General features: G+C 43.7%; 1 protein-coding gene across 1 annotated transcript; it reads left to right on the top strand.

Moving 5' to 3' along the window:
* Positions 1-773: 773 nt before the first annotated feature.
* KHDRBS1 (KH RNA binding domain containing, signal transduction associated 1) lies at positions 774-25,417 on the top strand. Its single transcript, XM_068172637.1, has 9 exons — positions 774-1,162; positions 10,627-10,754; positions 12,088-12,204; positions 14,167-14,313; positions 16,486-16,622; positions 18,713-18,938; positions 20,320-20,387; positions 20,990-21,048; positions 24,711-25,417. Exons 1-9 carry the CDS (start codon positions 865-867, stop codon positions 24,806-24,808), a joined length of 1,278 nt encoding a protein of 425 aa, XP_068028738.1. The 5' UTR covers positions 774-864; the 3' UTR covers positions 24,809-25,417.
* Positions 25,418-26,970: the final 1,553 nt, after the last annotated feature.

Raw genomic sequence — 26,970 nt, forward strand, 5'->3', positions numbered from 1 at the left:
CAGCACCGCCGGGGCGCAGACCCGGCAGAGCCGCCGGTTCGAGTCCCGCGGTCGGCGGTTCGCGAGTGGCCGCGGGTTCGAGTCCCGCCCGCGCTGCCCGTGCCATCGTCGGGTTTCTTACTTTGATTTTATGATTCTATTTACTCTAGTCCTGCGTTCAGCTCTGGGCTCCTCAAAGTCTCGTGAAAGGTCGAAGAAAATGGCTTGTGAGGAGCGGCTGAGGCAGCTGGGTTTAGTCTTGAGGGGAACCTCATGGCTCTCCACAAGCACCTGCCAAAACCAGGTATAAAACCAGGTACAAATTGCCAGGAGCTTGTGGTGAGGTGGGGCCGGTCTCTCCTACTGTGTGAAGAGTGAGCTTACTGAGGAGAAACGGCCCCAAGCTGAGACAGGGCAGATTCACAGCAGATATTAAGATTTCTTTTCGCCGTCCGGGCGACCAGACATTGGAAGGGGCTGCATGGGGAGGTGATGGAGTCACCGCGTTTAGAGGCGCTGGGCGATGCGGCTTAGGGATTCCAACGGCAGCGCCGTGTGGAGGACGGACCGGAGGAGTTACTCTCTTCCCACACCCACGATTCCCTGCCTCCATCATCCCCCGCTTCCACGGCTCCCCTCACGCCGCCGGTGCCAACCCCGCCACCGGCAGCGCGCCGTTCCCGCGGGGGGGGTGGCGGCACCCGGCGCATGCGCGGAGCGCTCCCGCGGCGGATTCCCCCCCTCACCCACACACACATATAAACCGGCAGGGGGCGGGGCTTCCGCCGCGGCACTTCCGGCCCGGGCGCTGCGCGGGCGGTGTGGCCGCTGCGCTCCCGCCGCTGTCCCCGGCCCGGCCCCGCGTCCCCTCCCCGGCACCGCCTCATGCAGCGCCGTGACGACCCCGCCGGTCGTTTATCTCGGGGACAGGGCCCCGGCGGCCGCGTGCCGCCGCCGCGCCGGGCACCCCGTGGCGGAGGGGCCCGCGGGGCCGCCAGCGGAGCGCAGCCGCCGCCCGGTGGGGCCGCGGCCGGTGGGGCCTCAGGGCCGGGGGGATCCGGTGGTTCGGCCGCTATGGTTGGCGGCAAGATGGAGCCTGAGAACAAGTACCTGCCCGAGCTGATGGCCGAGAAGGACAGCCTGGACCCGTCCTTCACGCACGCCATGCAGCTCCTCACCGCAGGTACCGGGAACCCCGGCGGGGCGGGCTCGGGCGGGGCAGCGCGTCCCGGCGGCCGTTCTGGCTCCGGTGCGAGAGGGAAATGATGTACTTCCCTGCGTAATCGCAGCTTCATCCGCAGAGCCGCTAGTTTTTCGTGTGTTTTATCGGTGTTATGTTCCATTGTGTTAGCCCTTGTGGTGTGGCCTCAGCCGGACAGGAGAATCAAAACCCTTGAGACAGCAGAAATTAAATAATTTAAAAATAATGATTTTATTATTTGAATTTATTAGTTGAAACAAAATGTAGTGGTATTAATTATTTTTTAATAATAATTTTATTATTTCAGCTTAATAATTGAAGTAAAACGGGGCGGTAATAGTGAATCCGCCGGTGATAATGGTGACGTTCGGAGGGGGCAGAAACAAGCGGTGCCCATTCCCCGGGGTAATTATAATTACCATGAGGGTTCTTCATTACCCTGTCCCCGAGCTCCTGCCAGCTTTTCGGGTGGGAAGGACAGTCCGGGGGATGGAATGTCCCTTTGGACCCTTCAGGTGACCTGCTTTGGGGACAGCCCCTCTCCTTTACTGACAAGTCGTGTGTTAAACGAAACACCGGGCTGTTGGTAACGTGACTGCCATCAAAACCCCTAAAAGCAGCTGCTGGGAAGGAAAGGAGCCGGAATCGGGACAGCCCTTCCACCCCCGGGGGACACAGGAGCTGAAAATCCCAAAGGAGCCGGCAGGGGTGGAGGCACTCGGGGCTTTTTCCCCGCTGGGAATGCGGAGCCCGGGCAAGGAAGGGCTGGCAGCGGCGCTCTTTGTTCTGTGCCCAGAGCTGTCCTTCCCCAGCGCTGTCCAAAAGCATCATCATCATTATTATTATTATTATTATTATTATTATTATTAGCATTATTATTAGCATTATTATTAGCATTATTATTAGCATTATTATTATTAGCATGAATATTAATATTATTATTATTAGCATTATTAGCATTATTAGCATTATTCGCATTATTATTAGCATTATTATTAGCATTATTCGCATTATTAGCATTATCAGCATTATTAATTAGCATTATTATTAGCATTAGCATGAATATTAATATTATTATTATTAGCATTAGCATTATTAGCATTATTAGCATTATTAGCATTATTAATTAGCATTATTATTAGCATTAGCATGAATATTAATATTAGCATTATTATTATTAGCATTAGCATTATTATTAGCATTATTAATTAGCATTATTATTAGCATTAGCATGAATATTAATATTAGCATTAGCATTATTATTATTAGCATTATTATTATTATTAGCATTATTATTAGCATTAGCATGAATATTAATATTAGCATTATTATTAGCATTATAATATTATAATATAATATATAATATAATATTATGCATATAATATGTATAATATATAATATAACATATTATATAATATATAATATATATTATATACAATATAACATATAATATATAATATATATAATATATGATATAATATTATATATAATATAACCTTTAGCATTATTATGAATATTAATATTATTATTATTTATTTTTAGCATTATTATATTATTTTCCTTATTATATCCATAGTTATATCCATAATTATATCCATTGCTATATTCATTGTTATAGCCATAATTGTATTATTATTATTAAATTACTATATTTATAACATTTATCATTATATTGATTGTTCTATTTCTTATCATATCATTATATCTATCATTAGATTTATTATATTATTATATTTATAAGATTTATAATTGGATTTATCCTATTTATTCTTTACCATTATCTTTACCATTATCTTTACCATTATCTTTACCATTATTTTCTTATCTTTACCATTTTCTTTATCATATTTACCATTATATTATTACATTTATAAGATTTATCATTCGATTTATCATATTTATTATTTATCATTATATTTACCCTTATATTTATAATTATATTATTATATTCATAAGATTTATCATTATATTTATCATTATATTATTATATTTATAAGATTTATAATTAGGTTTATAATTATATTTATTATTATATTCACTGTTATGTTCATTATTATATTTATTATTATATGCACTATTAGATTCATTATTATAGTTACTGTTAGATTCATTACTGTATTTATTATTATAATTTTATTGGGATTTTTAGAATTATTTATTAGAATTTTAAATTATTTTAATTCAGTAAATTATTAATTTTTATTTTATTAAATTTAATAATTTATTTAATAATTACTTATTTAATGTTAGTTTATTAATAATTTGGTTAATGATAACTGATTTAACGATAATTTATTTAATAATTATTTATTTAAGGATAATTTATTTATTTTAATTAATAATTTAAATTTATTAGTTGGATTTTTAAAAAATTATTTCTTTCTCCGCCTGCTTTTTTTTTAAATTATTTTTTTTTTAATCGGGGCTTAAAAATGCAGAGTTTTGGTGCAGCTCTGGAGGTTTTAGGAGCTTGTTTTATGCAGGGAATAATTCTTGGGAATTGCTGTCTCTCCCATTGTGCGAACAACCCGTCACGGCATCACCCGCCAGCATCTTGATGTAAAGAACTGGGGTTTGTAATCCGATTTTCCGTCGGTTCCACGGTTTTGATAAATAAAATTCTTCACCCAGCTCGGCCGTGACGCCTCCCAGCCCAAGGAAACCCAGGGAGTTTGCAAATTCCCACATCCTGCACAGCCTCCTTCACCACCTGAGGGGTGGAACGAGGATTTAGGAAGGGTTTTTTTTAAATTCATTTCATGATTGCAGCTTTGGGGGATGTAGAATTGCAGCAGCTCCAGCTGTGGGTATTTTGAAAATCACTTTTTTTTTTTGGAGGAGCATTCCCAGTCCCAGTTTAGGGTGAGCTGAGCAGGAAAACAATGAGGAAGAATTGGAGGTAAAATGGTGGGTTTAAGTGAATTTTTTTTGCCTGGATGACCTCCAGAGTGCTCTGGATTCCTTGGAATTTCAGTCTGGGCCAAAGCTGTGATGCACAGAGCCAGCACAACTCCAGCAAAATGATTTCCAGACACAGAAACCATCCCGAGGGTCAGCAGAATTCTTATTCCAGCCTTTTTTTCCTTCCCAGAAGTGGAAGTTGCTCAGGCTGCCTGCCTCGGGGAGGGAGCCCTGCTGGAATTCTGCATTCATTTCTTTTCAAACAACATCTTAAAGTTGTCTAAAATACTCTGGTGGTTCTGTATTTTTAGAGGGAATTGGCTTTTTTTTTTCATTGGCAGTGATGGGATTCTTATTGATTCCATGGACTCTGGTATGGAAGTGGCTACCTTGAGGGTTCTGTTACCCTAAAGAGAAACTGAAAACTGGGATTTCTTGCATTTTCAGATATAATCCTTGTTTCCCTCCTGGGATTTGGGGTCTGTGTGACCCTCCTTTTCCACAGGAACAAGAAAATCCTTTTTTTTCCCTTTGGGTTTATGCTGTGGAAAGAGCAGGGGAGGTGTGAAGGGCACAGCCCTCTCTGCTTCCCTGCTTTGGGAAAATGGGACATACCTCACCTGTGTGTTAGCCAGGTGTGGGTTTTTGGGTTTTTTGGGAATTTTAGCCAGGTTTATTTCATGGAGAAACTCCAAGGGAAAAGAGCTGAGCTTCCCAAGGATGTGTGAGCTGTGTGGGGTGCCCAGGAGGGGTGGGAGTGAGAGCAGGAAGGAGCAGCTGGAGGTGCTGGGGACTCCCCCACGGAATTCCCTGCTGGATTCAGGCCAGATCCAGGCTGTGCATTCCTGGCAATGGGGAAGGGCTGGGTGGCAGTGTCACACTGGGGGTGGTGGCTCCTGGGACCCAAACGGGGATTAGAGAGGGCTGAGGTCACTGGAAATGAAGGGGTCACCGTGAAGCTCGCTGCCCATGGAGACCAGGCTCTCCTGACATGGAGATTCCCTCCCTTCCTGTCCTTCCCAGTGGATTTCCTGCCCCCAGACTGCCACCTGCAATTGTCCCCAGCTGTCCCAGGCTGGATTATTCTGAAACCATTTCACTTTGCACTTTTCAATTTCAATTTTGTTCAACCGTGGCAATGTTCTCAACTGCTGGCACTGCTGTGGCCATTCCCATTCCTGCTGCTGTGGCCATTCCCATTCCTGCTGCCGTGGCCATTCTCAGTGCTGTGGCCATTCCCGTTCCCAACTCTGTGGCCATTCCCAGTGCTGTGGCCATTCCCATTTCCACCTCTATGGCCATTCCCGTTCCCACCTCTGTGACCATTCTCGTTCTCACCTTTGTGGCCATTCGTGCTGATTTGGCCATTCCCATTCCCGCCTCTGTGGCCATTCCCATTCCCACCTCTGTGGCCATTCCTGCTGCTGTGGCCACTCCCGTTCCCACCTCTGTGGCCATTCCCACCTCTGTGGCCATTCCCATTCCCACCTCTGTGGCCATTTCCAGTGCTGTGGCCATTCCCATTCCTGCTGTTGTGGCCATTCCTGTTCCCACTGGCCTCCCAGGAGTTTCTCCCACCTGTGCCACATCCCAAACCTCACCTTTCCCTCCCTGTGCCCCTTCTCCTGGCAGTGCCCTGCCTGCTCAGGAATCCCAGGCTGGAATCCCAGGCTAGGGGGGGAGTGTTTTGGGGTGGAAATAGTGGGATTAGGATTGCCAAATTCTTGGAATCCAGCCAGGAGCTGCTTCACCTTCCTGAGAAATCAGACCAGCTGGGAAGCAGGGAAGGATGGAGGAGGCTCTGCTTTCCTCAGAGGTGCCACCCCCAGATTCTTCAGGGTCTGGGGTTTTTTTAGGGGTCGTTGTACTTGACTTTCCAGGTAACGTTTTCAGTCTTACAAATCAGTGTGCTCCCGCAGCACGGCTGAGCTGCAGGCCAGCGTTTCCCGTGGATTCCGATTATTAAGGAATAGCTCAGGAGCAGCAGCATTGCCAACCCTTTACCTGCCCCCTAGGAATCCTGCTGAGCCCATCCCTGCCCCACAGGAAACCCTGGAAAAGCCACTCACGCTGCCATTCCCCATGGCAAGCAGGTAACCTTCTCCCAGAAAAACTCTGGAATGGGCCCCGGCCCCTCCAGGTGTCCCACAGGTCACATCCAGGTGTCACATCCAGGTCGCCACTGCCAGGATTTTATCCTTCCTCACCTGTTTCCAGCCTCCCCCTTGCATCTGGGGGTGCCCTGAATTCCCAGAGCCCGGAATTCCCAAAGTTTGGAGGAGCCTGGAATTCTGAAACTTGGAATTCACAAAGCTTGGAGGAGCCTGGAATTCCCAGAGCCTGGAATTCTCAAATTTGGAATCCCCAAAGCTTGTAGGAGCCTGGAATTCCCAGAGTTTGGAATTCCCAAAGTTTGGAGGAGCCTGGAATTCTCAAACTTGGAATTCCCAAAGCTTGGAGGAGCCTGGAATTCCCAGAGCCTGGAATTCTCAAACTTGGAATTCCCAAAGTTTGGAATTGCCAGGGCCTGGAATTCCCAGAGCTTGGAATTCCCAAAGTTTGGAATTGCCAGAGCCTGGAATTCCCAGAGCTTGGAATTAAAGGTTGGAGGAGCCTGGAATTCCCAGAGTTTGGAATTGCAGGGTCTGGAATTCCCAGAGCTTGGAATTCCCCAAGCTTGGAGGAGCCTGGAATTCCCAGAGCCAGGAATTCCCAGTGGAATTCCCAAAGCTTGGAGGAACTTGGAATTCCCAAAGTTTGGAGGAACCTGGAATTCCCAGAGCCAGGAATTCTCAGTGGAATTCCCAAAGCTTGGAGGAGTTTGGAATTCCCAAAGCTTGGAGGAACCTGGAATTCCCAGAGCTTGGAATTCCCAAAGTTGGGAATTCCCAGAGCTTGGAGGAGCCTGGAATTCCCAGATCCTGGAATTCCCAGAGCTTGGAATTCCCAAAGTTGGGAATTCCCAGAGCTTGGAGGAGCTTGGAATTCCCAGATCCTGGAATTCCCAGAGCTTGGAATTCCCAAACTTGCAATTCCCAGAGCTTGGAGGAGCTTGGAATTCCCAGATCCTGGAATTCCCAGAGCTTGGAGGAGCCTGGAATTCCCAGATCCTGGAATTCCCAGAGCTTGGAATTCCCAAACTTGCAATTCCCAGAGCTTGGAGGAGCCTGGAATTCCCAGAGCTTGGAATTCCCAGGGTTTGGAATTCCCTGCTGCTCCTCCTCCTCCCTTGTATTTTATGTTCCATCTCAAGGCGTGGAGCTGCCGCTGCCGCTTTTAAAATTTTGTTTCGTTTTCACCAATTTTATTTCATTTTCATCAATTTTGTTTCGTTTTCATCGATTTCTCCATTCCCCGCCCAATTCCCAGATGTTTCTGCAGCTGTGGCAGGAGGCAGGAATGGATTTTGCTGCCTGTGAACTGGGATTTACTGGTTTGCAGAGTTCTCCCCCAGGAGAAAATTTTCAGGAGGCAGAAAATTTATTTCCTTTTTTTATTGCACGCGTTTATTTCCTTTTAATTGAACGGTAATTAATTCCTGTTCGGTTTAATTTTATCAAGGAAGTTTGAGGGTGTTTTTATTCTGGATGTGTGTGTAAAAAACATTTCATGTTTGTCTGCAAGGGTACATTTTCAGGAATGGTTTTAGAAAAACAAATTATTTAAGGGTTTTAAGTTATCCTTAACCAGGCAACCAGTACAGCATTTAATTTCCAAATCTTGATTATCTGCTCTGTTCTTGCAGCTAAAATTAAAAAAAAAAAACTCCATAAAATGAACCAAGGCAGCTCTTTTCTCTTATTTTATAACTTTGGCAGTGTGTGAACTTGAGGGTTTTTTACTTTTGCTTTGTAGCTTCAGAAAAAACACTTCTTAAGGCAAAATTCAAGAGATTTCTTTTAATTTTTAAAATTAAGGAGTCATGGGAACACTTTTGTGAGGGAGCCAAGGGGCTGCTGGGAGTAGAAATACAAAATTCAGGTTTTTTTCCACAATTTCTGTGTCATGGTTTGACACAACGAGGCCCCACCAAAATCTCAGAGTTGCATTCAGATCTTCCAATTAAAACCAAATTATATCATTGATCCCATAAAAATATATAATTGAAATGGAGATGATTTAATGATTTTTCCTTGAGGTTGGATTTAATTTTTTTGGCGATTTTAATTTTTTTGGTAACACTTTTGTGAGGAAGCCAAGGGGCTGCTGGGAGTAGAAATACAAAATTCAGGTTTTTTTCCACAATTTCTGTGTCGTGGTTTGAGCCCAGCAGGCAATGAGGACCCACCAAAATCTCAGAGTTGCGTTCAGATATTCCAACTAAAACCAAATTTATGTCATTGAGCCCATAACAAAATATATAATTGAAATGGAGATGATTTAATGATTTTTCCTTGAGGTTGGATTTAATTTTTTTGGTAACACTACTTTGAGGGAGCCAAGTGGCTGCTGGGAGTAGAAATACAAAATTCAGGTTTTTTTCCGCAATTTCTCCGTCATTGTTTGACACAACGAGGCCCTACCAAAATCTCAGAGTTGTATTCAAATCTTCCAATTAAAACCAAATTATATCATTGATCCCATAAAAAAATATAATTGAAATGGAGATGATTTAATGATTTTTCCTTGAGGTTGGATTTAATTTTTTTGGTAACACTTTTGTGAGGGAGCCAAGTGGCTGCTGGGAGTAGAAATACAAAATTCAAGTTTTTTTCCACAATTTCTGTGTCACGGTTTGACACGACGAGGCCCCACCAAAATCTCAGAGTTGCGTTCAGATCTTCCAATTAAAACCAAATTTATATCATCGATCACATAACAAAAAAAAAAAAAAAAGATGATTTAATGATTTTTTCCTTGAGGTTGGATTTATTTTTTTTGGTCAGAGGTGCTTCTCAGCCCAGGGGTTGCTCAGAAGGGTGGTGGTGACCCTTTATTCTTGCTTGGATGATCCCTAATAGACAAAATCCCAAATATCCAACATCTTAAAGGCTGGAAAAGACCTCCAGGATCACCAGGTCCATCGCGGGGCTGTGAACACCTGGTTTGACATGGCCAAAAATCCCAGGAAATACAAAATATTGCAGCTCCCTGGTGGAAATGCTGCCCATGGCTGAGCAGGCTGCACTTTGCTCTCCCAGCTCATTCCCAGTGCTGTGGATAATTTTGAGTTCATTATATTTTATTTGGGTTAATTATAATTTTGGGAAGTGTCCCTTTCCATTGGAAAAGGCTCAGAAATTCAATTTACAAGCCTTGGGTTTGCTGCTGAAATGGCGCAATTTGATTTTTTTCCATCTCTCCTGATAAATATCCTGAAATGAGGATTTGGGGTGGATGTTTATGATGGGATCAATTTGGGTTTTTTTTTCTGTTGCGGAAAGATTCAGCATTAATTTGGGGTTGTTAACGATGGGTTGACTCCAGATTTGGGGGAATTTGTTGGCCTTGAAGTAAAAAAATGTGATTTTATTACCCCTGAGGAGGGAAATCCAGGCTGTGTTCTCCTGGCAAATGCTCGGGGGTTATTCCTGCAGCAGGAAAATGCATTTTTATTAACTCAGAAATGCCTGGAAGAGGATTTTCCATCTCCATGTGGGTCATCTTCTGGCTTCTCTCAGTGAAAACTGAATTTCATCCCTAATTAAATTCCCTTCATGACCTAATTCCAGCAGGTTTTTGGGACTGTCACCTCAGGCTGCCTCAGTGGGGTTTTAAAATTCAATTTAATTCACCACCGGCAATTAAAAAAGCAAAAAAAAAAAAAAAAAATCTTAATTTTGGGAGATGAAATATTGGTAGTTGCTGAATTAAGAATTTCTGGGATAATTCTATTCCAAATAAACACACTGGTGTCTATTGGGAATATTTTCAGTTTAACCAACAACTCGTCACTGGACGTGTTGCCACCACTAATTGTAATAAATTTCAGTTAAATTAAATAAATAATTTATTTAATAAATACACAATATAATATCTAATAAAGATAATGTATAATAAGTATGACATTTAATAAGTATTATATTTAATAAATATGATATATAATAAATATTGTATATAATAAATTTAATATATAATAAATGTAGTATATAATAAATATATATAATAAAACTAATATATAATAAATATAGTATATAATATATAGTAAATTTAATAAATTTGAGTTGGATGATAAAAACTTGCTGATTTATGTTACAATTTAGCAAAAATATTGAGTTTTAATGTCGTTTGGGCTGATTTCTTCTGGTATTTGTAGGGTTCTGTCCTTGTTGTGATTCCATCTCTCATCTGATGCTTGTTTAATTAAAATATAAAGGAGCCCTATATTTATATTTATATTTATATTTATATTTATATTTATATTTAATTTATAATAGTTATTATTATTATTATTATTATTATTATTATTATTATTATTATTATTATTATTATTATTATTATTATTATTAATTTGAAGTTAAAAATTTGTTATAAACATGCCTTATCACAAAAATACATTATTTTAATACAATTATTTATATTATTTTTCTTTTCTTTTTATTCAGAAATTGAAAAAATTCAGAAGGGTGAGGCAACAAAGAAGGATGAGGAAGAGAACTACCTGGATTTATTTTCCCACAAGAATATGAAGCTGAAGGAACGAGTTCTGATCCCTGTCAAGCAGTACCCCAAGGTGAGGGCCAGGAAAAATCAACCAAATCTCTGGGATTTTCTCCTTTTCTCTGGCATTTTGTGGCTGGCAAAGTGGCAGCAGGAGTTAAATCTTTATTTTCAACCAAAATTCAAGAGATTTCTTCTGAAAAGAGAGGAGTTGCTTTGATTCTCTGCAAAGCTGCAGGGGTTTTATTTCTAATATATTGAATTTTTCGAATATCTTGGGGTAAGTGGTGGGATCTTGGATTGCTGGAACAGACAATTCTGTGTGTGGAGCTTTTTTTTTTGTATTTTTTTACATTTAACTCCTTAAAGATTTGCTGAAAAGCTGCTGCAGAGTAGATGTTGGAATTGAACCACTTCATTTGGCTTGATTTTTCTGCTGGAGCTTTTTTTTTTTCATGGAAAGAAAGGTTAGAAACTTGAATTTTCCTTCTGAAACTTGAATTTTCCTTTTGAAGGTTAAATTTTCCTTCTGAATCAACTCGAATTTTCCGTTTGAACATTGACTTTTCCTTTTGAACGTTGACTTTTCCTTTGGAATCCACTTAAATTTTCCTTTGGAATCCACTTCAATTTTCCTTTGGAATCCACTTCAATTTTCCTTTGGAATCCACTTCAATTTTCCTTTGGAATCCACTTAAATTTTCCTTTTGAAACTTGAATTTTCCTTTTGATCCTTGAATTTTCCTCTTGAAACTTGAATTTTCCTTTGGAATCAACTTGAATTTTCCTTTTGAAAGTTAAATTTTCCTCTTGAAACTTGATTTTTCCTTTTGAAACACCTTGAATTTTCCTTTTGATCCTTGAATTTTCCTCTTGAAACTTGAATTTTCCTTTGGAATCAACTTGAATTTTCCTTTTGAAAGTTAAATTTTCCTTTTAAATGTTAAATTTTCCTTTTGAATCTTGAATTTTCCTTTTGAAACACCTTGAGTTTTCCTTTTGAAAGTTAAATTTTCCTCTTGAACCTTGAATTTTCCTTTGGAATCAACTTGAATTTTCCTTTTGAAAGTTGAATTTTCCTTTTAAATGTTAAATTTTCCTTTTGAACCTTGAATTTTTCTCTTGATCCTTGAATTTTCCTTTTGAATCAACTTGAATTTTCCTTTTGAAAGTTAAATTCTCCCTTTAAAACTTAAATTTTCTTTCCAAAACTTAAATTTTCCTGTGCATTTTTTTATTTGGTGAGGCGAGGAGAAAATCAAAAGTGATTTTTTTTCTTTGTTTGGGTCAACTGACAGAAAATTCAGAAAAATATTTGTTGACGTTTTTGAGCTCTGGATCTGATTTTTTTTTTTTAATTTGGTGTGTTGTTTTTTTGTTTTTTTTTTTTTTTCCTTAATTTCCAGTTTAATTTCGTTGGGAAGATTTTGGGACCCCAAGGCAACACCATTAAAAGACTCCAGGAAGAAACTGGTGCTAAAATCTCTGTACTGGGGAAAGGTTCGATGAGAGATAAAGCCAAGGTAGGAAAAAAAACTAACAAAATTAACAAAATAATTCCATTTATGGTGTGAGAATGAAAGCATTTTATTCCAAATTAAACCAGAAAAAGCTTCAATGAAAGATTAATTAAAAGTTGATCAAATAAGGATTATTCTCCTGAAGAGCAATTTGCTGAAGGGATTTTTTTTTTCCCTCTCTATAAAAAGATAAAAATCCCTTTTTTAGCTGCTCCCTCTGAAATCTTTAAATTGTTTTGGATCAGTGGAGATGTTGGAGCAATGTTAATAATAATTTTTGGTGAGTCACAAAATTCCAGGAGGGGTTTTTAAACAGCAAAAAAAAAAAAAAAAAAAAAGAAAAGAATGGGAAAAAATACTTTTTATTTCTTCCTGTTAATTCTGATTTTACTTGAGCAGCACATAAAGGTTTTATACTTTATATATATACTTTATACTTTTGTAACTTCTTAAATAAACTGCAAAACAGCCTGAAAAAATCGAAATATCTTCGAGATATCTGAGGGCTGAGCTGGAGGAGCTGTTGGAGGCATTGGGTTCCACCAAGTGGGCTTGAGGAGGATTTTTAAATATTCGGAGGGAAAAATTTTCCTGGCACCAATTAAAAATTGCTGATTTGGAAAAAAAGAAAATAAAAATAAACCAGCTGCAGAGGGAGCAATAAAATTTTATTTTTTTTTCCTTAAAAACTCATCCCATCTGTGATCTGTGTCCAAAATAAAAACCTAAAAAAAAAAAAGACCTTAGTCAGCGCACCTTATCTAAAAAAAAAAAAAAATTTTAAAATAAAAAAAATTAAAATAAAAAAAAATTAAAATAATAAAATAAAAAATTAAAATAATAAAATAAAAAATTAAAATAATAAAATAAAAATTAAAAGGATAAAATAAAAAGTAAAAATGATAAACTGAAAACAATAAATTAAAAATCAAAATTATAGGGTAAAAAAGTGATAAGATAAAAATTAAAGTGATAAAATAAAAAGTAAAATAATAAATTAAAAATTTAAATTATAAGATAAAAATTAAAGTGATGAAATAAAAATTAAAATGATAAAATAAAAAGTAAAATAAAAAATTTAGGTTATAAAATAAAAAATAGTGATAAAATAAAAATTACAGTGCTAAAATAAAAAGTAAAATAATAAATTAAAAATTATAAGATAAAAATTAAAGTGATAAAATAAAAATTAAAGTGAAAAAATGAAAATTAGTGATAAAATAAAAATTAGTGATAAAATAAAAAATAAAGTAATAAAATAAAAATTAAAATAATTAAGTAAATACAACAAAAATAAAATAAATGCAATGAAAATGGTAAAAATGAAATAAAGTAAGAAATAGAATGAATTTTAAACTTGAATAAAATAAAAATAATGAAAATAAAATTTAGAAAAGAAAATGAGTAAAATAAAACTAATAAAAATAAAATTTAAAAAATAAAATTAATCAAATAAAAATAGCAAAAATAAAATTAAAAATAAAAGAAATAAAACAAAAATAATAGAAATAAAATTTTAAAAAATAAATAAAATAAAAAGAGCAAAAATAAAATTAAAAATAAAAGAAATAAGATTAAAATAATAGAAATAAAATTTTAAAAACTAAATAAAATAGTAAAAATAACATTTAAAAAATAAAATAAAGTAGAAATAATAGAAATAAAATTTTAAAAATTAGCCAAATAAAACATAGCAAAAATAAAATTTAAAAAATTAAATAAAAGAAATAAAATTTTAAAAATTCACCAAAATAAAAATAGTAAAAATAAAATTTAAAGAATAAATAAAGTAGATATCGTAGAAATAAAAATTTAAAAATAAAACAAAAAATAACAAAAATCAATTTCAAGAAGATAATAACAATTTTCACAATCAATAAACCCAAAATCTGTCAGTGTGTCCACACAGACGTACGCAGTTCCTCCCCAATTCCGTTCCCTAACGCTCCGTGCTCTTTGTGGCAGGAGGAGGAGCTTCGCAAGGGGGGGGACCCCAAATACGCCCACCTGAACATGGATTTGCACGTTTTCATCGAGGTCTTCGGGCCGCCCTGCGAGGCCTACGCCCTCATGGCCCACGCCATGGAGGAGGTCAAGAAATTCCTGGTCCCTGTGAGTGTCCTGCTCCGCCCAGCCAGGGAGCTCTGGGACGGTGCTGGGATCTCCAGAGAGATCTGGGACGGTGCTGGGATCTCCAGGGAGATCTGGGAATGGTTCTGGGATCTCCAGGGAGCTCTGGGACGGTGCTGGGATCTCCAGGGAGATCTGGGAATGGTTCTGGGATCTCCAGGGAGATCTGGGAATGGTTCTGGGATCTCCAGGGAGCTCTGGGAATGGTTCTGGGATCTCCAGGGAGCTCTGGGACGGTGCTGGGATCTCCAGAGAGATCTGGGAATGGTTCTGAGATCTCCAGAGAGATCTGGGAATGGTTCTGGGATCTCCAGAGAGATCTGGGACGGTGCTGGGAGATCTGGGACGGTGCTGGGATCTCCAGGGAGATCTGGGAATGGTTCTGGGATCTCCAGGGAGCTCTGGGACGGCGCTGGGATCTCCAGGGAGCTCTGGGACGGCGCTGGGATCTCCAGGGAGATCTGGGACGGTGCTGGGATCTCCAGGGAGCTCTGGGAATGGTTCTGGGATCTCCAGAGAGATCTGGGACGGTGCTGGGATCTCCAGAGAGATCTGGGACGGTGCTGGGATCTCCAGGGAGATCTGGGACGGTGCTGGGATCTCCAGGGAGCTCTGGGAATGGTTCTGGGATCTCCAGAGAGATCTGGGACGGTGCTGGGATCTCCAGAGAGATCTGGGACGGTGCTGGGATCTCCAGGGAGATCTGGGACGGTGCTGGGATCTCCAGGGAGCTCTGGGAATGGTTCTGGGATCTCCAGGGAGATCTGGGACGGTGCTGGGATCTCCAGGGAGCTCTGGGAATGGTTCTGGGATCGCCAGAGAGATCTGGGACGGTGCTGGGATCTCCAGAGAGATCTGGGAATGGTTCTGGGATCGCCAGAGAGATCTGGGACGGTGCTGGGATCACCAGGGAGATCTGGGACGGTGCTGGGATCTCCAGAGAGATCTGGGAATGGTTCTGGGATCTCCAGGGAGCTCTGGGACGGTGCTGGGATCTCCAGAGAGATCTGGGAATGGTTCTGGGATCTCCAGGGAGCTCTGGGACGGTGCTGGGATCTCCAGAGAGATCTGGGACGTTGCTTGGATCTCCAGGGAGGTTTGGGATGATTTTGGGATCTCCAGGGAGCTTTGGGATGGTTCTGGGATCTCCAGGGAGCTTTGGGATGGTTCTGGGATCTCCAGGGAGCACTGGAATGGTTCTGGGATCTCCAGGAACCTCTGGGGTCTTCAGGGATCACTGGGATGGTGCTGGGATCTCCAGGGAGCTTTGGGATGGTTCTGGGATCTCCAGAGAGAGCTGGGATGGTGCTGGTCTCTCCAGGGAGCATTGGGAATGGTTCTGGGATCTTCAGGGAACTCTGGGATGATTTTGGGATCTCCAGGAAGCTCTGGGATGATTTTGGGTTCTCCAGGGAGCTTTGGGATGGTTCTGGGATGTCCAGGAAGCTCTGGGATTATTTTGGGATCTCCAGGGGGCTTTGGGATGGTTCTGGGATCTCCAGGAAGCTCTGGGATTATTTTGGGATCTCCAGGGAGCACTGGGATGTTTTTAGGATCTCCAGGGAGCTTTGGGATGGTTCTGGGATATCCAGGGAGCACTGGAATGTTTTTGGGATCTCCAGGGAACTTAGGGATGGTGCTGGGATCTCCAGGGAGCACTGGAATGATTTTGGGATCTCCAGGGAGCACTGGGATAGTTCGGGTGATCTCCTCTGCCCCTTTAGTCCCCAAGGAAGGGATCTGCAAGGATCTGCCAGGAGCACACTGCATCCCTCAGGATTTGAGAAGCCAGCTTGGATTTGGGAAGGGTGTTTGCGCCCCAGCCCTTTGCTTTGGGAACGGGAACACTGCAGGGTTACCTTCCGTGGGCTCATTGCCCCTTGAAGCAGGAGCTGTGGGCTGAGACCTGCCTGGGCTCTCCCCCATAAATCCTCCTGACGTCCCTGGCATTCTGGGAACATCACCTGGAGGTGCAGGTTCTGCAATATTGCAGGAAGCTGCAGCAAATCCCAGTAAAACCAGATTTTACTGAGGTCCGTGCAGTTCCTTCATCCCAGCAGAGCAGCCCGTGATATCCCAGAGCTGTTCTCTGGAGCTGACTCTTTATATCCTTATTTATCTTTCTTTTTATCCTTATTTATGTGCTTCCTGCAGGATATGATGGATGATATCTGCCAGGAGCAGTTCCTGGAGCTCTCCTATCTCAACGGGGTCCCGGAGCCCAACCGCGGCCGAGGCGTCCCCGGGCGGGGCCGGGGGACAGCCCCACCTCCCCCTCCACCTGTCCCAAGGTATTCCCAAAATCCCAGCCCTAGGAATGCTGCCTTCCACTCACAGCTGTGATCTCAGGGAGGTTAAGCTGCTGCTTCTGGCCTGATGTGGGGGTTTGGCAGGGTCAGTGGGAAAGTCCTGCTTCCCCTTGCCCGGCAGCTGAAGAAGAGGTCTGGAATGTGTGAAGTCGAGTTGTCAAGGTTGTTCATTTTTCCTTATCTATAACATTCTCTCTCTGACCTGCCGAGGTCTGGCTGGTACAGAAGCCATGGCAGTCTGCCCCGAGCCCCGGCAGCTCCCACATTATTTACTCAAAACTACATGTGCCATGTTCACAGTTCCTGTACCAATACCTAAAATCTGTGCTGGACAGTGTGTCCCTATCCTAGACCAATAGAAAAGTGTCACCATCACACCGAGACATGGAGGACAAGAAGAAGGGAAAGAAGGCCAGCACACACCCAGATTTTTCCATCTTGTACCCCTGAATTACATTCTAAAAACCCCAAAATTCTACTTTTCCACCCCGTTTCAATTCACCCATTACACTGCTCAAACCCTTGTGGCTTGTAATTCCTCACACAGAGTTGGCAGTTTTTTCCACGGGCTAAAATCGAAGCCACAGGTGTTCTTGACTTCTTGCCAAGGTCCCCGAGCCCCCTGCCAGGGTCTGGAGACAGCCAGGGCAGCCAGAGGGATGTGCTGGACTCCCACAGGGGTTCTGCCCAGCTGGCTCAGAGCACCGTGTTTGGGGTGTCACCCAGCACTGGGGGGGATTTGGGATGGGTTTAAGCAATAGTTTCCTAAAGGAAGCTCTCAGAAATGGGATGGATGTGCTGTAGCCCCCTCAGCATTCTGTTTGAAATGCCCATCCCCGCAGAGCTCTGGGGTGGCATCGTTCTGGCAAAGCATGGGGATAAATTGGCAGCAAAACTGTTCCTTCAGTGCTTGCCTCACTCCCTGATCCATGGGCTGGGGATAAATTGGCAGCAAAACTATTCCTTTAGTGCATGCCTCACTCCCTGATCCATTTTCTTTCTGCTTGGAGTGTGCCTTCCCATGGCCTCAGTGATCCTGAGGGATCTGGAGTGATCCCAGGTAGGTGGGAGGCTCCTTTGGAGTGAAATTCCCTGCCCAGAGTTCTGTATCAGATTTATTTCTTTGTCTACAGCCTCCTTTATCCTCACAAACCCTGATCCTGACTCTGTAGATCTGCTCAAAAATTGGATTTAAATGTCATGAGGAGGCCTCTCCTTGGCTGTGGGGAGCCACTTTGACTCAGTAGGCAAAGCTTAGCTAATCTGAATTATGTAAAACTCCCAATTTAGGCTGGGCTGAGCCAAAATTTGGTGATTTAACCCCAAAGGACAACCAAGCCTCACTCACTCCCTCCCCACTCATGGGATGAGGAGAGAACTTGAAGGGTAAAAGTGAGGGAATAAATGAGCTGGGATAAAGTCCAACAAGAAAAGCAAAATAAAACAAGGAATTAATTCCCTTCTTCCTTGGGAAGACATTCCAAAGGTGTCCCGGGCCTCCTGCTCTTTTCAGCTTTCCACCTCAAGCAGCAGAATTCTCACCCAGAGGAGAGTTCTGTGCCTCTCACTGCACAGCAATTTTCACTTCGTGCCTATTGTAAAAGCAGGTGAAACCAGTGGGAAGAAATGCTGATGTGTGGCTCCAGCTCAGAAGGCTGAATGATTTCTTTATTATAACTGTGCTATAATCCATTAATATACTAAAACTACAAACCTGCTTTTTCTAACTCCCATATCTAACCCACTCCCAACTCGTGACCCTCTCACTAGAGTTTGAACACAGGTGGTTTGGATTGGCCACCAGGCTCAAATAATCCTCACCAAAATCCAATCAAACGATCACCCCAGGTAAACAATTCTCCAAACACATTCCACATGAGAAAAACAAGGAGCAGAAATAGAAATTGTTTTCTCTTTCTTTCCTCTGTGCTCCTCTATAAAAATCCTGAAAGAGAGACAAATGCACCTACCACACGTGTCCATCCACAACCCCCAGCTCTGCTGAAAATCCCCATCCTCGGCCTCTCCAGAGCAGCAGCAGCTCCTCACCAACCTTTCTCTCTCCTCCACAGGGGCCGTGGGGTTGGTCCTCCCCCTCCTCCTCCTCCTCCTCCCCCGCGGGGTGCCCTGGTGCGGGGAGCCCCCGTGCGCGGGGCCATGGCCCGGGGGGCCACGCTGGCCCGGGGCGTGCCCCCTCCCCCGGCGGTGCGGGGCGCTCCTGCCCCCCGGGCACGGGCAGCTGGCATCCAGAGGATACCCCTGCCCCCTCCGCCCGTGCCGGAGACCTACGAGGAATACGTAAGCAGTGATTAATTACCGGTGATTAACGGGGTTCGTGGTGGCGGGGGAATGGGCGGTGGGGCGGAGGGAGGGTTGTGGTGGGATGGGGATCACCGGGGATCAGTGGGACCACCAGGGATCCCTGGGAGTGGTGCTGCTATCACCAGGGATCAGTGGGGTCACCAGGGATCAGTGGGGTCACCAGGGATCCCTGGGAGTGGTGCTGCTATCACCAGGGATCAGTGGGGTCACTGGGGATCCCTGGGAGTGGTGCTGGGATCACCAGGGATCAGTGGGGTCACCAGGGATCCCTGGGAGTGGTGCTGGGATCACCAGGGATCAGTGGGACCACCAAGGATCAGTGGGAATGGTGCTGGGATCACCAGGGATCAGTGGGGTGGTGCCGGGATCACCAGGGATCAGTGGGAATGGTGCTGGGACCACCAGGGATCAGTGGGAATGGTGCTGGGATCACCAGGGATCAGTGGGAATGGTGCTGGGATCACTAGAGATCAGTGGGGATGGTGCTGGGATCACCAAGAACTGCTGGGAATGGTGCTGGGATCACCAGGGATCAGTGGGATGGTGCTGGGATTACCAGGGATCAATGGGAATGCTACTGGGATCACCAGGGGTCCGTGGGATCACTAGGGATCCCTGGAAATTGTGCTGGGATCACCAGGGATCAGTGGGGGGTGGTGCTGGGATCACCAGGGATCAGTGGGGTGGTGCTGGGATCACCAGGGATCAGTGGGATGCTGCTGGGATCACTGGGGACGATTGGGATGGTGTTGGGATCCCACCAACTCCTGGGATGGTGCTGGGATCACCAGAAGCCTTTAGGGTGGTTCTGGGATCACCAGGGACCATTGGGATGGTGCTGGGATCATCACAAGTTCTGATACCCCTGAAGATTTGCTTTCTCTTCTCCACAAAATGGTTTTTTTTCCACTGAAAAATTCAGAGGTTGGGGGATGTAAATGTGTGGTTTGGATGACGCAGAATTATGGAATATCCTGAGCTGGGAGGGATCCCCCTGGGATCATCCAGCCCTGCTCCTGGCCCTGCACAGACACCCCAAAATCCCACCCTGTGCATCCTTGGGAGCATTGTCCTGGAGCTCAGGGGAGCCTGTCCAGTGCCCAGCACCTTCTGGGGCAAAACCTTCCCCTGACAGCAATCCCAGCTCTCCTGGCACATGGATTTATCCCTGGAGATGGAATGATTCCTAAACATGAGCGGGATTCATCCCTTCCCAGCCCCGGGGCTCTCTCAGTGCTGTGCCTGAGCCCTTTCCCTGTGGCAGGCCAGGATTTCCAGGCTCCTCTGAGAGAATCTGCTGTGGATTTGGTTCCTTTTTGCTCCTTTTGTGACACTTTTTTGTCCCCATCCTCACCAGGGCTACGATGACACGTACGCAGAGCAGAGCTACGAGGGGTACGAGGGCTACTACAGCCAGGGCCAAGGGTGAGTTGGATTCCCTCTTCCCAAAGGAATGCTGCATGGCCTTTCCCCCCTCTTTTCTTTTCCCCTCTCTTCTTTTTCCCCCCTCTTTCCCCCCCCTCTTTTTTCCCCCCTCTTTTCCCCCTTTCCCCTCTTTTCTTTTTCCCCCTCTTTTCTTTTTCCCCCTCTTTTCTTTTTCCCCCTCTTTTCTTTTTCCCCCTCTTTTCTTTTTCCCCCTCTTTTCTTTTTCCCCCTCTTTTCTTTTTCCCCCTCTTTTCTTTTTCCCCCTCTTTTCTTTTTCCCCCTCTTTTCTTTTCCCCCCCTTCTTTTCTTTCCCCCCCCTTCTTTTCTTTTCCCCCCCTTCTTTTTCCCCCTCTTTTCTTTTTCCCCCTCTTTTCCCCCCGCTCTTTTTCTCCCTCTTTTTCTCCCTCTTTTTTTTGCCCCCTCTTTTTTTCCCTCTTTTAAATCCAATTTGAAGCAAATGGAAACACTGCTGAGCTGTAGAGTTCTGCTGGAATCCAGGGAATTACTCCAAGCCTCTCTTTTCCTGTTTTGTTTTTTTTTTTTTTTTGTGGCACTGTGGGAATAGCATTTCCCTGTGTGTAACCACCTCGTTGCTTTTCCAGGGATACAGAATATTATGATTATGGACACGGGGAGGCACAGGAAACCTATGAAGCTTATGGTATGTCTGGGAATTCTGGGATAAGGAAGGGGTTGGGAATTACTTCTGGTCAATTCTGCAGTTTTCCAATGTCTGGATAAAAAACTGAGGAGAACCTCGTGGTGGTTTTATTTAGGTCTGAACAACCTCTCTGTGGATTTAGGTTCTTCTCAATTTTGATTGTCTCAAAGGTGATGCTTTTTAAAAAATCCATTTTTTAACTCTGGAAATGTCTTCATTTCCTTGTAGCTTTAGAATATTTCAGGAGGTCTGGGTTTCCACCCACAGCACTTGTGCTGCAGTCTGGTTTTCATGGGCTGGATTTTATATGGTTCCATCTGCTTCTTTTATCCTCACAATCCCTGATCCTGACTCTGGGCTGTAGATCTGCTCAAAAATTGGATTTAAATGTCATGAGGAGGCCTCTCCTTGGCTGTGTGGAGCCACTTTGACTCAGTAGGCAAAGCTTAGCTAATCTGAATTATGTAAAACTCCCAATTTAGGCTGGGCTGAGCCAAAATTTGGTGATTTAACCCCAAAGGACAACCACGCCCCACTCTCACTCCTCACCCATGGGACAGGGAGAGAACTGGAAGGGTAAAAGTGAGGGAATGAAAGGGTTGGGATAAAGTTCCCCAGGAAAAGGAAAGTAAAACAAGGAATTAATTCCCTTCTTCCTTGGGAAGACATTCCAAAGGCCCCTCCCTGCCTCCTGCTCCCCTCAGCTGTGGCTGCATTTATTTTTGAAGGCAATTCCCATATCCAGGCTTGGAATGGCATCTGGATGTGGCAATGAGAAGGAGTCATTGTCCTCTGTCCCCAGAGCAGCCTGGGCTGGGCCAGAGTTCATTCTCCTCCCCAGGGCTGCTCTGGGATTGACTCTGGGTCTGTGCTGATGATCCAGAGGAGTTTTGTTGTTCCTGGGCAGGGCTTAGACACATCCAAAGGCCTTTTCTGCTCCTCACACAGGGAAATTGGGAGGGGACCCCAAGGAATTTTCCAGACTACGTGACATCCCAAATTCCCAAAGCTCTCCTTAAAGTTGTGGAATTCCATGTGGCTGGAACCAGTCCCTTCCACAGCTGAGTGCAGGTGGTGACATTCCTGACCAGCTGGAGATCCCTGGCAGTTGGGAATTCATATCCTGGCAGAATAGAGGAAGGAAGTTGTCTCCCACTTGCCTTGCTCCAGGTTTGAATTCAAATCCAGGAGCCTTGGGGTGCTCCCTGCTCCAGGTTTGAATTCAAATCCGGGAGCCTCAGGACCTTCCCTGCTCCAGGTTTAAGCCCAAATCCAGGATCCTTGGTGTGTTCCCTGCTCCAGATTTAAATCTGGGAGCCTTGAGGTGTTCCCTGCTCCAGGTTTAAATCCAGGAGCCTCAAGGTGTTCCCTACCCTAGGTTTAATCCCAAACCCAGGAGCCTCAGGACCAGGTTGAATCCCAAACCCAGGGGCCTCAGGACCAGGTTTAAGCCCAAAGCCAGGAGCCTCAGGACCAGGTTTAAGCCCAAAGCCAGGGGCCTCAGGACCAGGTTGAATCCCAAACCCAGGGGCCTCAGGACCAGGTTTAAGCCCAAAGCCAGGAGCCTCAGGACCAGGTTGAATCCCAAAGCCAGGAGTCTCAGGACCAGGTTGAATCCCAAAGCCAGGAGTCTCAGGACCAGGTTGAATCCCAAAGCAAGGAGCCTCAGGACCAGGTTTAATCCCAAACCCAGGGGCTTCAGGACCAGGTTTAATCCCAAACCCAGGAGCCTCAGGACCAGGTTGAATCCCAAACCCAGGAGCCTCAGGACCAGGTTGAATCCCAAACCCAGGAGCCTCAGGACCAGGTTGAATCCAAACCCAGGAGCCTCAGGACCAGGTTGAATCCCAAAGCCAGGAGCCTGCCAGGATGTTTTCCTCCAGCTGCTGCCAGGAGCTGCTGGCTGTGCCTGGCTTCGCTGAGCCCGTGTCACCCCGAGCACAAAGAGCTTTTTGTGCCTCCTGCTGCCACGGTGCCCCTGGGACACTTGGCTCAGTTAATCTGATCTGTTCATCCCCTGCAATTTCCTCTGGTCTCTGCTTCCCTGGAAACAGAGTTAGGGGATAAATCACCCAGCAGGGCTGGGGAGGGTGGGAAGGGGTTTGGTGTCAGAACTGGCAGGGACAGCTCACAGGGGTGGGTGTTACAAGCAAACTCTGCTTTTTTCATGGCATTCTGGAGTGGTTTGGGGTGAAAGGGGCCCTAAACGTCCTCCCCTGCCACGGCCACCTTCCACTGTCCCAGCATGGCATGGGCAGCGCTGGGCTCTGCTGGGTCCTGGCACTGGGACTGCGCTGGCAGGTGGAGGCTGTCAGCTCAGGAGGTGTTCTGGGGAGCTGGTTTTGGGGTCAGGAGCTGGTTTTGGGGAATCAGGAGCTGTTTAGGGGGATCAGGAGCTGTTTAGGGGGATCAGGAGCTGGTTTTGGGGAATCAGGAGCTGTTTAGGGGGATCAGGAGCTGTTTAGGGGGATCAGGAGCTGGTTTTGGGGAATCAGGAGCTGTTTAGGGGGATCAGGAGCTGTTTAGGAGGATCAGGAGCTGGTTTAGGGGGATCAGGAGCTGGTTTTGGGAGAGCAGGAGCTGGTTTTGGGGAGCTGTTTTTGGGGAGCTCTTTTTGAGGAGCTGTTTTAGGGGATCAGGAGCTGTTTTTGAAGAACTCTTTTTGAGGAGCTGTTTTGGGGGATCAGGAGCTGTTTTTGGGGCACTCTTTTTGGGGAGCTCTTTCTGAGGAGCTGTTTTAGGGGATCAGGAGCTGTTTTGAGGGATCAGGAGCTGTTTTTGGGGAGCTCTTTTTGAGGAGCTGTTTTGGGGGATCAGGAGCTCTTTTTGGGGAACTCTTTTTGGGGAGCTCTTTTTGAGGAGCTGTTTTAGGGGATCAGGAGCTGTTTTTGGAGAACTCTTTTTGAGGAGCTGTTTTGGGGGATAAGGAGCTGTTTTTGGGGAGCTCTTTTTGAGGAGCTGTTTTGGGGGATCAGGAGCTCTTTTTGGGGAGCTGTTTTTGGGGAGCTGTTTTTGGGGCGCTCTTTTTGGGGAGCTCTTTCTGAGGAGCTGTTTTAGGGGATCAGGAGCTGTTTTGAGGGATCAGGAGCTGTTTTTGGGGAGCTCTTTTTGAGGAGCTGTTTTGCGGGATCAGGAGCTGTTTTGGGGGATCAGGAGCTCTTTTTGGGGAGCTCTTTTTGGGGAGCTGTTTTTGGGGCACTCTTTTTGGGGAGCTCTTTTTGAGGAGCTGTTTTGGGGGATCAGGAGCTGTTTTTGGGGGATCAGGAGCTGTTTTGGGGGATCACAAGCTGTTTTGGGGGATCAGGAGCTCTTTTTGGGGCGCTCTTTTTGGGGAGCTGTTTTGGGGGATCAGGAGCTATTTTTGGGGCGCTCTTTTTGGGGAGCTCTTTCTGAGGAGCTGTTTTTGGGGATCAGGAGCTGTTTTTGGGGAATCAGGAGCTGTTTTTGGGGGATCAGGAGCTGTTTTGGGGGATCAGGAGCTGTTTTTGGGGCGCTCTTTTTGGGGAGCTCATTTTGAGGAGCTGTTTTCAGCACCTCTCTTGCTGAGCTCTTCTACCATCTCACATCCTCACCTTCCCCATCTCCCCCCTCCTCTCCCAGCCCGTTTTTGGGGCCGTTCCTCCCTCCAGCCCAGCCCTGACTCTGTCTCCTTCTCCCCGCAGGCCAAGATGACTGGAATGGAACCCGGCCCTCCCTGAAGGCCCCCCCAGCCCGGCCAGTCAAGGGGGGCTACAGAGAGCACCCCTACGGCCGCTACTGACCCCAAAACCTGGGGCAAAAACCCCAATTTAGGAGCAAACAGTTGTTTCTGGTTCTTGTATCTCCCGGGATTCCCGTTGCTTTACCCACAGCAGACAAGTAATTGTCTCCCTGTTTTTCTTCCTGGCCCTTTTTTTCCTCCCACTCCATCCTCACCCTGCATTTTGGCTTCTGTATGTAGTGACTTCTGGAGGTGAATTTAAATAGATTTAGAGGGGAAAACTTTTTAATTTTTATTATTTTTTTTGGGGGGGTTTTGTTGGTTTTTATTTTTTTTTTTCTTCTTCAGTGTGTAGATGGCTTTTCTTTCTTTGTCGTTTTAGGTTTAAAAAAAAAAAAAAGTGTACCTTTTTTAAGGGGAAAAAAAAAAAAAAACCAAACTAAAAACCAAGTTTAAAAATGTTAGTTTCCAAAAGTGACATGCTTTGCTTAGTTCTGAAATTAAGGTTTTGTTAAAACTTTTAAAGTTTGTTTTAAAGGAACTCATAAAGGTTGTAGTTGCAGAATCCCAAAGTAGGCTACATTTCAAAATTCAGGGTTATTTTTTTTAAGAATTAAAATCATAATGTAACAGTAGTGGCTGCCACCATTAAAAAAAAACAAAAAATAACTTCAGATGCCAAACCTTTAAAAGGAGATTGCTGGTGAATCTTGAAGTTTAAATTTTAACCCAAAGGATCCTCCAAACAAATTAAATAGCATTTTCTAAAGAGAATTGACTTAAAAGGAAAAAATTAGGTTGGTAAAAAATTGACTTTTCTTATGTGGATTTTGAAATCTAGCCCCCCGTGCAGTGTTGAGATATGCTTGGGAATATTTTTCCAGTGGAAAGGGATTTTACTTTAATTCTAAATGAACAATTCTTAAGGGGAAAAAAAAACCCAAAATATGGCTCTAATTGCTCAGTGTTTGATAGAAAGAATATTCCATGGTAGGCCTGTAAAATTCTCATTTTTTGTCGCCCTTTGGGGCAGAAAATCTGATGAAAATTTCAAACCCACCCCAAAAAATCTCAATTTCAAGCAGTCCCAGCCACTTGTTCAAGTGTATCTCAGCACGAGCTTTGCATAAAAAGGGACACTGCAGCTGTAAAAAAAAAAAAAACAAAACACAAAAAAACCCCAAAAAAAACCACAGACAAAAAAAACAATCCCAAATTTCACTTTGTACATAAGATAAAGTCCTAATTGGATTTGTTACACTGTCCTCCCACTCTGTTCTGGAAGAGAAAAATGCTACATTTTGTGTAAAGTCTGCCTAACTAGGTAGCTCAAAACGTGTCAAAATGTCTGTCTCAATCTGTCAATAAAGTTTAGTCCTTTTTTAATCAAAGTAAATGTGATGAATTGTCATTTGTTTTTGGAGGTTTTTTTTTTTTTCAAACAACTTTAAATCCATGCTAAACTTTATTATTATTATTATTATTATTATTATTATTATTATTATTATTATTATTACTACTACTACTATTACTATTACTATTGCTATTATTACTATTATTACTATTATTATTATTACTATTATTATTTCTTTTAAAACCGTGGAGGCATTTCTAAAAAAATGGTGGTTTTTTTGGTAATTCTCGTGACAAAACAAAAGTTTTTCGAGCTCGTCGAGCTTAAATTTATTTTAAAAAATACCAAAAAGAACCAAAAAAAAATTTGTTTTTCACCCCCTGGAAGTTGCTGAAAGCAGTTTGGAGCCAGAAATCTGAATTTGGAAAGCGTTTGATGGTTCTTTGCTTGATGATTCAGATTTCAGGTGGCCTCAGAGAATATTCCAGAGGCTGGTTTAAGTAGGAATGCTGAGAATTCCAAGGAAGTTGCTTTCTGTAACCCCCCCTTGGCTAAGATGATGCTTCCAAGCAGCTTTTCCTTGGAAAAACCACTTCAAAAATGAATTTTTTGTGTTGGTGGACGGTGCTGCGGCTGCTCCTTAAATCCTTTCTGAGAGGGTGTGGACGTAGAGATATTTAATATAGTTCTTATTTAAAAATCAATGCTTCATGGTTTGTTATTTCCCATCCAACAGATGAATTTGGAATTTTAGGGGGAGAGGATTAAACTGCTCGGGGGTGAAAAATAGAATTTTAGGGAAAAAAAAAACCAAAACAAAAAAACTGCAGCGCATGAACCGAGGGGAATATTTAAAAATAATTAAAAA

Source organism: Anomalospiza imberbis, chromosome 25, assembly GCF_031753505.1.
Source record: "Anomalospiza imberbis isolate Cuckoo-Finch-1a 21T00152 chromosome 25, ASM3175350v1, whole genome shotgun sequence".
Lineage (NCBI taxonomy): Eukaryota > Metazoa > Chordata > Aves > Passeriformes > Viduidae > Anomalospiza > Anomalospiza imberbis.